Source organism: Synchiropus splendidus, chromosome 11 (assembly GCF_027744825.2).
Source record: "Synchiropus splendidus isolate RoL2022-P1 chromosome 11, RoL_Sspl_1.0, whole genome shotgun sequence".
NCBI classification, from domain to species: domain Eukaryota; kingdom Metazoa; phylum Chordata; class Actinopteri; order Syngnathiformes; family Callionymidae; genus Synchiropus; species Synchiropus splendidus.
In genome coordinates this window covers 8,368,843-8,384,531 of record NC_071344.1, presented here as the reverse complement: position 1 = coordinate 8,384,531, position 15,689 = coordinate 8,368,843, and the positions used below count along the sequence as shown (strand labels likewise).

Sequence of the window (15,689 nt, the reverse complement as noted above, 5' to 3'; positions counted from 1 at the left end):
AACAGCACGTCCTCAGCTTTAACCATCATGCATTTGTACTTCTCTGTCTGCTTGAAAACCATGTGATCATCCCTCATTCTTGACAATATGTGTCCAGCACCTCAACCTCTTGTTTTTTCCCAACCCATGAAGTCAATTTAAGAGTAACATGGAAAACATAACAGGTTTACAAGACAGTTTTCACATATATTTTCTGGTCAGTTAACAACATATTTATCATATCTTTGTCTGTTTAGAGTTCTTATTCTGTTTTATGTGGACTGCTGTTCGCGCTGGCTTCATCACTCCATCGAAAACTGACTCACAGTTTTCGATTTTATGTGAGGGCATGGAGAACTGGGACATGAAGGTGCTTTATGAAAATCTATTCATTCATCATCGGCTGCTTATCCAAACCTGGTTCCTCATAGCTGCATCCAAAGCAAGAACACCCAGACCTCCCTCTCGTGGACTCTTACCCCCACACTCCTGTCAGAATACTAAAGTGAAAGAATACTATGCTCACACAGATTCAGGTATAACTGATGAGTACAAATATTTGGGCTCAGTTATCCAGAATAATGGCCAGAACTCAAAGGTGGTGAAGAAGAGAGTGCAGGCTGGGTGGCAGGTGGGTGCGAGCTTGTAGAGTGGGTGCTTATTACTTCTAAGAAAAATTCAAAGTCAAAACATTGCTATAAAAGATCACACACACACACACACACACACGCACACACATATATATATATGTATATATATATATATATATAGATACAAAACAACAAAGGCAGTATACAAACTGGCTGTATACAGCCAGTTTGTATACTGCCTTTGTTGTTTTGTATCTTTTTGTTTGCCTCTGAACCCAACAAGCCATGTTTTGAGTTTTGTTTGAGTCTGAGTGTTCTCTGTTTGTTGTATTTTGATTGTGTGTGGGGGGTTTGAGAAAATATTTTTGTTAATAATTGGTGCTGGAGGCCGTTTTGTTTTGAATAAATTGTGAAACCCAATATATATATATATGAGGAGGAGATTATTTTTTAAAATTTCGAGCGTATTAATAAGGTACATTGATTTTCCTGCAGACAACAGAAGACAGAATCAGGTTTGTGGTTTCATTTCATGAACAATTTGTTTCACATTAAAAGCATGGCATGGGCTTTTTGGCTCGTAACCGGAGTGAAAAATGGAAATGTAAATCAATTTTAAGGATCATGCTAAGTAATAAGTTCCCGCAGTCCAGTCAGTGACGGCACAGTTGAAAGGTATATTGCAGCGGCAAGACATCAATAGCTGGACGTTCAGGGCGTTGTTTGCTCTGCGATATTAGACAGAGCTGAGCAGATCTTAGCCTCTTTATTGCAAAAGATGAAGAATATCACTTTTCCCGTTGACGTCTTCTTTATTGCGTTATTTAGCATGATCATTTTAACGCATGCCAGAAATGTCATTCACTGGCAGTAAATAAAAAATGTTGTTTGAGAAAGGCTGAATGAATACCAACCACTGAGCATTGAAAATACAGTCTGACGTATAAAATATAAAATGTCACGTCCCAATCTCAAGATCCTTCAAACTGAACAACATTATGTCCAGACAGTGGTTATAATGGTGTTTATTATATTATAAGCTTAAATACGCGATTTGCCTCTCCAATTATTGCAGAGCAAAAAAATAAAGTTTCCTTTTTTAATACTTGCCATTGAATGTTGTATTGCCAGTTAATTGGGGGCATTTTCATGTAAAGGAATATAAACATGCTCAAGGTTGTCGATTGACTGGGACATAATTGACTAATATTTCAGGCGGAGAAATCTTTCCGCGCAGTTCTGATGAAATTATTCTCTGCTGCTGCATCATGACTTGTCGCTCCTTCAATCACCGAGTCTGTTCTGCACAAATGTGATTCTGCAGTGGCGCTTCATCTTCTTATTTATCTGTTTAGTCCCAAATAGCATGGAGCAGCTGCCGCGTGTCGACGCTCTCCTGTTGGTCCCGTCAATGTTTTTTATCAGCGCAGCCCCCAAACTCCCATCACAGAGGCTCATCAGCGCCAACGAAACCAACATTTATGGGTCGACAATCAAATTTAGGACACGTGTTCTGTGTGAGCACTCCCCGATCGAGTGAGGAACAAATGTCAAATAGCTGTGAGCGATGAGAAAAGGTGACTGTCGAAAAAGGTTATAACATTTGAAAATTTAATTTTACAAAACTTGATCAAGACAAGCTGCAACCCAAATAAAAACAAGTTTGTACAATATATTTGGTGGTCAACATTCTATTAAATAAATATATATTTAAAATGGCAAGGCAAAGAAGAATTTTATGAAAAAAAAATGAAATAAATTGGTGTCAGGTCACCCCAAATGTCTGTGCATATGCATGATATTGAGCTGTATATCAAAGATTCACACCAGTTTGTGAACAGCAGCTAAAGGTTTTGTGGTGAGACGTTTGTTCTTACCACAAATTCCAGACTACTGAGCACACTGAAATATAAACCTAGTTAAATTCAAGAAGAACAAAAAGTATATGACATCACTTCTGAATACATTTTAATAACTGGGTCAAGTATTGTAATGTGCTGTTTTCACCTGCCTGTATTACAGCACTCACTTTTCTGCCACTGCCCTGGCACTCCTAAGAAAACCCTATAAAAGTAGCAGTTTCTAGTCCTTCAATTACAGTATATTACAGATTTAATGTGACACATTGATATGTGATACAGATATAGCATTGTGCCCATTTGGTATTCCCAGACAAGAGTACAGAAATTGCAAAATATATATATTCACGTTCCATATATTTGATTCACTTTTTCATTCTTTGGATTATTTCTATCTTGTGTGTTGTATATTGGACATCTTTGGATCCATCCCAGAGACCCACATTTCCGCTGCTGTTTATTAAAAGTAAAGCAATGTAGTTACACCTGCACATGTTGTTTGTGTTGCAGGTTTCTGGTTCTTGCACCTCCTTTTAGCGCAGTCTTTATTTTGGATTACCTTTAGCCATCGGATGTTTTGGTCAGAAGGGAGTTGGAGAGAAAAAGGCGTATCATCCCGACCGCTGCAGTACACTGCACTGCATTTTCTCTCCAGACCAAATAAAACGGAAGAACCATATATTCCCCCTGCAGCACTCATCCTCCCACAAATCCTTCAGAGTATTTTGTGAAGCCAGAACTTGAGGGAGAACTATTGCAGCCCTCTGATGAAACCTACTGCCTGGCATTTGCAGGTCGACTGTAAAACACATACACGTTTGGCATTTTGCCTCTCTAAGAGCTAAATTATAAGCACACGTATATTTACTTTGTGTGATACAAACAAGCTTGAAACCAACATTTGCAGAATTTTTTTTTGAAAGGAAAACAAACCCAAGACAGGTTGATGGAAAATGAATGTATTAACAAGGTGTGTGCTCAAAAAAAAGGTTCTTTTTTAAGTCTGTTGCTCTGTGAATTTTCAGAATAGCAATTGTCAAATGTCCACAACTACATCATCTGAGTGCATCCTATGCAAAATTACCTGCCGTATTACTCACCACTAGGACCCAGTGGGAATTTGGATTCAGAAGACTTTATTTGTCCTTAAAAGGGCAATTCAGATTCTCCAGTCGACTGGGCACAAACACCAACTTACAACAGCAGCAGACGACAGTGTGTCAGAGGAAATCATGAGCACTTGGGCAAGAGGTTCACACACAAGGTTCAGCAACCTAATAGCAGAAGGAATGTAGGACTGTATCTGTTAGGTTTTCATGAGGAGGGGGCTTTTACACATCAACCTCGTTACAATGAACTCACTGGGAAGAATGTGGTGAGGTTCAATACTATGGTCCGACTATAACCAAGTACATGTATTGTCACAATACATGTACTACTACTATTTAGAAGAACACGGTTTGTGTTTAAATATCTTGGGCTCGTGTTCTCAAGTGAGAGTGTAAGTGAGTTGGGGATTGGTCGGCGAATCTGACGTTGCAGTCGCTCACTGTTCTGTGTATGAGAGAGCTGAGCCAAAAGGCAACACTCTCTATTTACCAATCGATCTTCATCCCAACCCTGACCTTTGGTCATGAAGAGAAGTACGAGATCCCGGATATAGACTTATACAGACTTCCTTAGAGATAGGGTGAGGAGTTCTGTGAAGATCCCAGTAAAAATGAATGAGGAGGCCTGTGGACTTTTTGTTTTTATACATTTTTATTAAAAAAAAAGAAGTTTTTCCAGTGTTTTAAAATTCTGTCTGTTGTGTTTTTTGCATACAATTTCTCCTGCTGTGGAGAACACACGCTCACATGGAACAGAGGATGCCGACGTGCATAAGAATCCTTCAGCGAGCAGGAAGAGGTTGGGATATGCAATCCTCTGGCTCTTCCAGTATGACAGAGGATCTCCACTCCTTCCAATATTTGCCTCTGCCAAGTACTGCTGCACTTCCAACATTGCATCTGCAGCTGCACTTTTCCCAACTCTTGCCACCTCATCGTCCAGGTGCTGCCGCAGGTCATCTAAAACAAAACAACAAAATCGGCATTTTAGTAGAATTTCCAACCAAACAGTAACATGCCTGATGTGGTTCTCAGAGAGCTGTGTTGATAGTCCAGGCCTCAGGCCTCTGGTTACGGCCTCAGTGCACCTGGAGGAACTGCGGAAACCAAGTGATTTGAATCTGGGGTTTAGAAGTGTTGCTAAGGTGAACACACTCATAGACTCCAGACTGGATCAACAATCTTGTCGGTAATACATATGAGGGTTCAAGGACGACAGCTCTGCTCCTGCAAAAACAATCATGTGAATAGTAAACAAACTGTTACCATGAAATTCATCTGCACGATAACAGAACAAAACAAGTTGAAAATCTAAGAGGAACTGGGTGAAACGAAATTGAAATAAATACCTTATTCTCCGATAGGACATCAAAATGGTCCCGCACGGCAGACAACGTACGTTTACCAACGTTTACACAAAGACCATCCTGTGCTTCCATATAAACACAGTTTGGCGTGTTTTGCTGAGTCGCCGCACTGCATGCATCGGTCATGTGATTGTCTCAAAGCGGGATGGCAATGTGAGCTCAGCACACGTGCCAGCGCATCGTTGTTCCGGGGCCCATCACTATGAGTACGCGCCCTGGGCGTCTCAATTTGGACAGGAACCGCCAGATGGGAGGAGACACAGAGGTGGACCCAGGACCAGTTGGAGGGATTGAATCTCCTCACTGGAGCGTCTCAGGATCCCCAAGTCAGAGCTTCTTGTTGCGTGGAAGACGTGCATTTGACGTGACTTTTTGAAGCTGTTGCCCACGGGACCTGACAACGATAAGTGGTTGAGGATGGATGGATGGATGGTTTGTGTTCTGTAGACATCCGTCCTGGTTTAGATCAACAGTGTGTTCAAATGAAACGATAAGCATTAAACAGGGACTTCTTCATCTTCCCGCTAGCTGCCAACATTGGACTGACTCATTCATTCAACATTAGTCAGTAGCGTGAATCTAGTATGGTTCCAGTCAACAAACAGTTCTACACATCACAAAGTTTTGAGTGATATACATGAGAGCAAAGTGAACTGCAGAGCATCAGAACAAAAGGCATGAATGTACTGTTCACTTCTTATAGATGATGTAAGTCTCTGTTGCTCCTGAGCGTCGTCCGCGTTGATATTGTGTCACGTCGACATTTCTCCTCAGTTCCTTATCCACGTGTTATTGCGTCTTTCTTCATTTTCTGGTTGACCAACCTCCGTAATCATCGAATCTCATCACACTGTCGCCTCTTTCTGCTACAGCTCACAGTACAGTGAAGCCAAATTAAAAAGAGGCTCATCATTACAGAGCCAGGCACAAACAATGTTCCTGCGTGCGAAGCCCTTATTGCGCCGTCCTCTTCTTGTGCTGATAAAATTGCATGCGGCGGAACTTGACAGGCGTCGCTTTGTTTCGCGTCTTGTGCGGCCGCTTCCTCGCGCTGGGAGTGGCAGCAGAACAGCAGGCGCAGGAACAGCGACCAGGCGGTCAAGTTAGCCCATTCAAAGGAGATGTCATAGCAAACACTGCGCCACTGTAATTATACTTGGATTGAATCAAGTCCATTTCATGGTGCGTCTTGTACAATCTTAACTTGATATGATTTGAAAACTGCCTGTAGCGCTAATGCAGTTTGGTGAAGGAGCAGCACTGGGCTGGCAGGGAATAACTTGCATATAATTTGATCTACCAGAATCATTTGAGGCCGACTGTCTTAGATTAGCAGAGGATGACATGGATGGAATTAGCAGGTCCTTCATGCCACTTGTGGAACGGTGCGTCAAAGAAAACAGAGCTCGGGTGTTGAAGGATCACGAGAGCAGCTGAAGAGAGTGACTCCGCACTTGACTGCGCGCATTATGAGAGGTGACAGCCACCTATGACGGGCTAATTCAAGAGTGGAGCTGAGGAGAAACCACTCCACTCCACACAAGGAGGTCGGCCTGTCATCTATCTGACGATGAAGAGATTCACACTCAAACTTCGATACTATTTTTACCATTTTTATTTTATTAGTTTACCATATTAGGCCATGTTTTGTGCACTTTATAATAAAGTCTTGGATATTAAAGTCTATACTACTGTGTTTCTGCACGAGCTGGGACAAATGTAGGGAAGGATATTCACCCATCAAATTGTTTACTGTTGAACATGAATGACTTTGGACTGAAATGAAAATGAAATGAAAACTTTTATTCCATTCTAAATGATCACACATGATGCTAGCTGTGGTGTCTTGTTTTTAGAGGGCTGTCTGGATGTCTACGTCACTCTTTCTTGACATAAAATAACTTTTTTAATCTGCTGATTCACTCCATTGTTGCTGTTATTTTATGCACTGCGCGGTCTTTAGAGTTTTTTCTAAAAAGGAGAAAGAGTTGCAACGCCCACACATTTTGACATCACAGTTTCAGACTGGTTTTCAAGGCAAGTTACAGACTTTTTATTATTATTATTATTATTATTATTATTATTATTATTATTATTATTATTATTATTATTATTATTATTATTATTATTATTACGTTTACATTAAAAGGAAAGGACCAGCCTCAACTGGTTTGAGGACTTCATTGTTTGGTTGTGGTTTTTTTTCATATCTTTATGTTAGCATTTTTAATGTTCACAAATAAAAATTTAATATTGGACCATAACAAATTCTGAGGCTGTATATATGGTTCTCAGATGAGACGAGACCCAGCTGGTTGAATGCTATGTAGCTGTTAGCTGTTAGCATCAGCCTCCTCCATCCCAGCTTGTTAAATAATATCAAGCTGTCTTATGTGAAACAAAAAGTAGCCATGTTAAGCATTCTGATGTGACACTAGTAAATCCAACCAGTGGCAAATTCAGTATTAAACTGTGGTCAGAACATGGCTGTGCGCAAGTGTGTGCGATAATATTGAAAAAAAAGTGGGATAGGTTGAACTTTCACTGACAGGGTTGTCAAATATTCATGCTTTATTTGGACCCAATTGTTGCACTTACAGTGGTGTAAAAAGGTTCCACACACCCCTTGCCATCTACAGTGTGCTAATGGCAAGACTAGTCATGTGATGATGATCACTTTCTTGTAACTTTCTTGGACCTTTTCTTGTAAACAATCATTTTAAAACATTGAATTTGTAGTCGATTGTTTCTGTAAAATGGAGCCACACCTTATGAAAAGATTTTCTGTGATCATATTTGAAATTGCGTCTAAAAATCAGAAATATTTTTTCTGCCACTGCATGAGTGAGTCAATGTAATATAAGATAGTGATCTAAAACCTGTGACTCTTGATGCTACAACTTATAAGACAATTCGTCATACTGTGGCGACAAGTCAACAATCCAATCGTAAAGCTGTGATTCCCACGTGTCTGTCATGCTTTTTTAGTCATCTCTTGGATCAAATCAACATCTCAACTCAAGTCCTAGTCCACCAGAATCCTCTCCAAGCGAGTCACAGAACTAACCTGTTCATGGCCAAAGTTGAGACATTAAGACATCAGACTAATGGGGGAGGATGTCAGGAAATGTTGACATCATCAGGTTGTAGCTTAAAACTTTAACAAAAAAATGCTGTTGCTGTTCTACATATGGATTTTAAAACTAGAAAAGCATTAGGAGAGCGCAAACCTCCACCAAGCAGCTTCAGTCCACCACTGACAAAATCTCCCAATGACAAAGTGTCCTTCAAAATTCTTGGGTCCAAATGCCAAACAGAAAATGGCCTTGTTTCCCACAAATCCTTCAAAAATGAACCTCATGGATCCAGACCGTGATCCGGATCACCCTAAAGACTGACTCATTTGTTCCTTGTCCCATTTCAAATTTAACCTGAAAATTTCATCCGCATCCATCCATAACCTTTTAAGCTATTTTGAACACAGACAAACCAACACCGTTGAAAACATCACCTGCTTTGCGAAGGATAAAAAAAAATTCCCAGGAAATCCATTTCAACTAAAAATCTCTGTTTTGACCACAAACTTCTGTAATGTGAGCTTGCGTCCAGGTGCTTCATCTCACGTTGAAGGTGTCATCACTTTCATACCTCTGTCAAAAAAGATCAAATATCACCTTCTTTCACTGATGAACTGCGCTTAGCTTCTGAGGATCTTTGATAATCAGCAGGAAACGGAGCTTTTTTTTTTCTCTAACATGATTGCCCCAGTGCTTATGCACATCACAGGAAGTTAATAAATGAAACATATCTCCGAATTTCTGAGTAGGTTTTCATTGCTTCTTCCTTTTTCAAAGGGAATCACTGGGATCCGGTTTGCCGAACATCAGAGGTGCTACATCAGGGCTCAGACCAGAAAGATCCCCACGGTGGCTGAGGTGGAAGCGGAGGACAGAGATTTGGCGGTACGTCTCATCTTTTTGACTCTGACTCTGTAGTCCGACAGGAACTGTCATGCATATTGAAGAGAGATAACCAGAGTGGAACACAACTCCTGAGCCTGTCTGTCTCCTTGTATCTCCTCTCACTGAAGAACAAACTGGAGTTTGTGGAGCCGGTGAAAGCGTCAGAAAGCCGAGCACAAAGCCGTTGCTTCTTTGTGGCTCACATCAAATGGTGTGTTGCTGTCAATCTGGATACCCATATTAATGTTTAATCATCTCCTCCAAAGGCTGTAGGTAGAATCGCCTTAGGGCGGAAGTTGCTGTGGGTCGATATGAGAAGCGCGTCATTAACAAGATTTCGTTTGAAAAAGCTCACTTTATACAAGTTTAGAAAGATTTGTTTTACTTCTCTGGGATTTAAAAGTCGCATGTGAACTCGGCGAACGGGGAGTGGAAGGAATTCAATCAATCAAAAATTCCCAATTTTTTCAGTGTCACAGTGCAATGCACTGAGTGGGCCGCGTGTTCAAAGAGAAAATCCTTCACCCGAACGTCTCTGCTGCTTGCGTGCGCTCATTTACATTTCACATTGTAGCTGAGACGAAATAGCGGGCAAATATCTGCCGCACCCCTCTAACTGATTTATTTCTCCAAACTGAATAAGTCCGTCAGTTCAAGCAAAAACTTTCAGAAGACAAGCTGCTCCACCGAAGAGCACTTTTATTTTCTCATGTCTTCATAACGTCTGATCCACGTTGACAGACTGGTTCTCCCGACAGCACCATATGCCTGTGCCAATCTGATGTTCTGTTGGGCACTTAGGAGCTGTTCGGGCTTCATGAGGAGTTTAAAATGAACAATGCGATGCCAGGACCAAACCTGCTTATTACAATAGTTTATTCAGTGGCCATCGGTCTCATAACCACAAGGAATGAAGTCGCTCATTTAAAGAGTAAATACTAGTGATGGGACTCTAACAAGTCAATTACGGTTATTTAATTATAATAAAAACGCATAAAATATCTCAGAATTTAATTTAATGTAACAGTTTGCTCTCCAGACAACAGGGACCCTTTGTAAGTGCAGGAGTTCCTGGCCCACTGATCACACTGATGCACAAGACACGTGGCAGCTAGGATGATAACAACAACAACAAACATGGAGGAATCCCTGAACAAAAGCAAACAAAAGCATCTGTTTGCTTTTGTTCAGGGATGTTTCTCACTACACAATGGCCAGGGTTTCTACTACTCTGAATGGACTTGAAATTCTGATAAAATTGAAATTCTTATACAAATATTTTCAAGAACTTTAGTTTAACTAAAGTTATATAAAAACTTGAATATAGCCACCATCGTGATTCATTGTGCTGTTGTCAAACTGATGCAAAATAAACAATATTTTGTTGTTTAAATGTATGTATGAGTCCATCATTTGATTCAGTCATATACCAAATTCATAGGTGTCCATTTTACTCTTCATACATTTCACATTTTAGAAAAATCTGTCCATATATATTTTCATGTATAGGTGAAGAAAAGTGAAAATAATGTTGTGTTCTGTTTAATTGTTGAGTTACATAAATATGTACTTGGGTAAGTAGCCAAACATTGTTTTCCAGAAGATGCGATGGACTTCAGTCGTCATGAACTTTCTTTCTGGATTTTCTTTTCTGTTCAAAACACGTTAAAAAAAACCCCACCATATTCATGTCCTATTCCATGATGTGTAATCTTGTGGATCTATTTTTCTGAAGGTGTGGCAGCACCTTCCTGTTATTATCCTACCTTCAATGGACCTTTGAAATTGTGAAAGGCTCTTCTTCAAGTGCTGAAATGATAGCATTGTATTCCTCCTTGGTGGCGTGTACTTCTATTTTTTTATATTTTACTTTATATTTTTATTTACATAGCAGGTTTTGGACTTGCACACCAGGTTTTGTGTACGTTCTGTTAAACTGATCGCTGGCTTCAAAAGCACAATATATAAATGATGAACTTCAACTTCAACTCTGAATGAAAAATTATCAAAAATAAAATTGCTTGTGTTTCATTTCATTATATGTCATAGTGGATGGATTTGTTGTGTTTATTGCATTGTGTTCACCAAGTGAGTTTAGATCAAGGTATATTCGGTCACACTTTAGGTTAGGGAACATATGTTGAATAAACTACTTCTATGTACCATATGTGAAACCATATTCTAAACAGCCTAGAAATAAGTGAGCAATATAACGGAACGCCATCTCTGCAGTTTTCTGCACGTCTTACCTTTGAGTTTGACAAAGTGAATCTGAACTAGAAAAGCCAGGCTCTTCTCTCAAGGTTTGTTTTCTTATTCCACTGACACTACTTGGGGTTGCTGCCAAACCTACAACTGCAGATGATCTCCCCACCACCGACCTACCCACTAAATATCAGGAGGTCTGGGTTTAGGCTATAAACAGTGACCCTTGCTTGCTTCCTCAACATTTGTCCTCACATTAAACAAATCTTTTCTCTTTGAGCCTTCGCCCACGTGTGACCTGCAGAAGACGAGCGCTAGTTCTTCCTCAGGTGGTGAAAAACACGAAGCTCACGGGGGTGAAAGCCAAGCACCGACAGTTGGGAGCTTCACCCAGCCGCAGGCTTTCACTTGGGAGGACCACTCGGTTTTCTGAGTCGATGTGTGAAAGACAATGAGAGAAATGGTGTTAAAACTGCGAGTGGCTGATAAGGAACAACAGCCGCTGCTTGGGAAAACCAGGTGACAAACATGAATTGTTCAACCGGATTTTTCCCTCCTCTTTCAATTTGCCTCCTCTCTGAAACGCTGGTGGGAGTAATCCCCCAGCTTCTCTTCAGTTCCCCTGAAAACCGAGGCTGGAGTTGTGGTTCGCCTCCCTCCCGCCTTCAATATTGTCGTAAGATGCAGCTCGCTCCATTAAGTAGCCACTTAATATGGGTGACCAGAGCTCACCCCGTGACAAAAACCTCCCACTCAGACACACGGCACACAAGAAAACACCGAGCAGTGATACACCAAAGTCCTTCAGGCTCATCGCAATTTTGCTTTGTTTGGCTACAAATGACCAGCGAGATTATTCTGCGGCAGCAAGGGATCAGACCCATCTTTTGTTGGAATATATGCTCTTCCAAGACCAAACAAAACATTCCAAAATATACGCTTCTCCAGACTTAGGAGTTACAGTTCACAATGAAGCGCATGTGAAATGGTGACACACTTCAATGAAGGGTCATGAATTAAATGTCTCTGCAAATGGAAAACTTTTACTTTTCATTCCATGGATACTGAAAGCATGTATATATCCAGATAAGCGCCAGCTCTAGTGGTCCGGAGAGGGACCGCCTTTTTGATTGATACTGAGACTTGGCTCGGTTCTGTCTTTCTCTCTCTCTCACTTCCGTGTCTGCCTGCGATCATAGATACATCGCTGCAGAGTACATCGTGTACTGTTCATGCGCACGCACACATTACCTGTAAATTAAGATCAGGATAATGTGTGCCCAAAAGATGGTGAGTGTCATGAGAAATGGGTGACACCACTTAAAATAATGCGGGGCACTTGGCAACCACTGGCATCGCAGTCATTTCAGTGCTATGTACAGGAACCTTTTGGCTTGCAATACCCACGGTAAACAAACTGTAACGTATCAAAGCGGTGAGCGACAGCAGTTTAAAAACTTCGTCCGAAAAAGATTTAGTACCTATGTTCTCCTGCACACACTATACTACTATACTTTGCGGTATTTATTCCATTTAATATTTATTTTGTGTATCAACAATACTGATGCTAAACCTAACACTGACCAACTGCAAAAGCCCTGAATAGTTAAATCCCGGCACCACTTTGTTTTGTCCCGGCAGTGGGGCCATAAAAAGTTTACAAACCAGGTCTCATTGAAACAAAAACAATTATTTGGACTGAAATTTTGGCCTTTATTTGGAGGGACCATGGAACCTTTTGTTTTGGCTTGATGAATAAACTTTATATGACTTTTTTATTGGTTTATTTTCCTTACTGCAAAATCACGGAGGCAGCTTCCCAAAATGGCTGCTGTCATACCTCAGCAACCAGAGGAAATCTCCACAATATGGCCGCCAATCGAAACTACCAACCCAAGGACCCACTCCCGAAAAGAGTCTCAGCTCATTGAGGCAGGTGATTGCAACTCCTGAGAGACTGGAAAAGTAGAGAACCAAAGCCACGAGAGGAGGAAGACAGGCGCAGGAAGAGAAAGATATACAGAGAATTCACACACAAAAGAATAGCAGAGAAAGAATAGCACTTGTTTCCATTTGATAGTTTGTCATAAAACATATTATAACAATAAAATCTTGTTCTTTTAGTGGGTCACTTTCCTTTGTCTGCGGATTTAACTGAGGGGAGCAATCTCTGTTTTGGTTCTTATATGTGATTTAAAGCTACAACTTTCAACATCCAATACAAGCCTGAGGCAGGCAGGCGGCAGTCATGGCGACCAGTTAGGTTTGACTAACTGCCGACATGCATAATTCACTCTCAAAATAAACGTCATTACTCTTCATATTAGGAGATCAGATATTGCTCCTGCAGTGGTTAATTCCACCAGCAGTAAGAAGGGGCAGCGTTTTTACCAGAAACAAATGAAAATATGACTAGTGAAAACGGCACAGTTTGCAGTGGCTTCTGAAGTGCCCTTCGGCCGTTCTCAACACTCATTAAAACTTGGACGAATAGAGGTGTCAACAAGAATTCACTGCCTCTCTGGTACATTAAAAAGCCTCCCAGGGACACTGTGAAAATCTTTGTTGATCTCAGGCAAACAACGATTTAAACCGTATGTCATGTAGATAGTGTTGGCCCTCGTGGGACTCAGTATCAGGAGAGGCTAAATTCATTAACTACAACACAACTGGTGTATAATTAAGTTGTGCACTGTGGGCGGAATTCATATATGCAGTGGGAGCCGGCCACACGAAACAAATTACCATCGTTCCCCAGACCCGATAGTGGAGTGGCTGGCGTCCTAAAAGTATATCATTTGTCAGAAATATGTGTTAACTAGCGAAGCGTGATGCTGTTGTCTCAGTGCTTGTCAACTGGCATTTAGAAATCCCTGCCCCGTGCTCAAGTGCTGACCTTTAGCACTTTCCCTGAGGCGCCGGCTCCTGCAACTTATTGGAGTCGTTTCTCAGCTGTGAAGTCAGAGTCATGTTGTGAGCCTTGTGTCGTGACCTCCATCCACTTTCTTTGGAAGGCTTATGTAGAGAGGTCCAATTAGAAGGAGCGTGGTCCTCTGCTTTTGATTTGCGTTGCTGTTGCAGGGGGGAGGGGAGGGGAGTTGATAGGAGACACAGCAGGTAAGGAACAGTCGAGCGGGATTTTTTTTTTTTTTTTTTTTTTAACTCTATCAAATTTTACAAAAAGAAATACAAATATTACATTTAGAGGATATATATATATATATATATATATATATATATATATATATATATATATATATATATATATATATATATAAATAAGCAAACTAAAAGCAAATAAAAACAAAATATATATATAAAATTGTAGTCAAATAAATACACAGAGGAAGCAAACTTTGCATCTGAACTTTGGGGACAATACAGAACATTTCTATAAAGTTAAGACAAGATAGACTTTATTGATCTCACAAAGGAGAAATTCACTGTTACAGGAGCTCTTAAGTTGTTTGCGCAAAAAGATAAATAAGTAAATGGTCAGTGCAAACAGGTAGTCATCATAACATATTTACAAATATACAATATTGTGGTGCAACGTGGGGTGGGGTGGTATGTACATTACACAATATCAGATGGGTGTACATGGTGATGGTTGCTGGTTTAAGGTTGTCAGCAGGTCCAAAGGTTATTGCTAACTACACAGTGTTAACTAGACAGTAGAGTTGAGCAGTCTGACAGCAGTGGGGATGAAGGACCTGCGGTAGCTCTCCTTCCACCACAGAGGGTGTCTCTGTCGTCCACTGAAGGAGCTGCTCAGCTCCTCTAGAGTCTGATGCAGTGGGTGAGAGTTGTTGTGGGGGTGAGCTTGGCCAACATCCTCCTCTCACTCACCTCCTCCACTGAGTCCAGCACACAGACCAGGACGGAGCTGACCAGCTGGTTAAGTCTCTTCCTGTCCTGTTTGTCACCACATTCTCTCACATTTTTTTGGTTTTCTCAAACGTTAACCTCTCAAACGTGGTGTTATGAAGAACCATGTCAATACTTTCCAACCAAAGATTCTCACAATCATATTCAGCCAGTCAGTCTTTGTCTTTTGCACATTAAATACCATTTACCCCCCGATAGAGATTTTTTTTTTAATCTCTGCTTTTAAGGCTTCATGTGATAAATAAATACTGACGTCATCAATGACTTTTATTACATTTTAGTTATATTTCAACGGATAATGAAGTGGACAGAAATTCGTATATTAAAAGAGTAAATCGATGACAGTCCTGTTCTGAAATGGTGTAAATTTTTCTATAAGAAAAATGTGAGTTCTGTGGTCAATTATATGGCCCTGAAGTGACAAGGGATTGTTGCAACCAAAATAAATACATATTGAACATTGGTATGTTAAAGATGTTTTAGCTGGTTGATGGATTTTCCGTTAATTGGGTAATATTGTATAATTTTCTGTTGGTTATCAAATCTAACACAACCATAAAGTTTGTGCCAAAAAGCGCTGATTTGGGTGAATTCAAATTCCTTCCCAAATCTTCAACCTCAAAAATGTGTGCTCCCATTAGGTCCAAGGGCTGTTAGGATTCTCTGCAGGTAAAGTTGACCAGTTAGACTGAGGAAAATTGTGAGATTCGCCAGCACCTACCTAAGGATT

General features: G+C 40.6%; 1 protein-coding gene across 1 annotated transcript in view; it reads left to right on the top strand.

Moving 5' to 3' along the window:
• tnmd (tenomodulin) overlaps window positions 1-15,689 on the top strand; it is an 85,726-nt gene that overhangs the window by 55,224 nt on the left and 14,813 nt on the right. Inside the window, exon 4 of the mRNA XM_053880050.1 lies at window positions 8,759-8,866. Within this exon, the coding sequence (XP_053736025.1) occupies window positions 8,759-8,866 (108 nt within the window). The remainder of the gene's footprint in view (window positions 1-8,758; window positions 8,867-15,689) is intronic.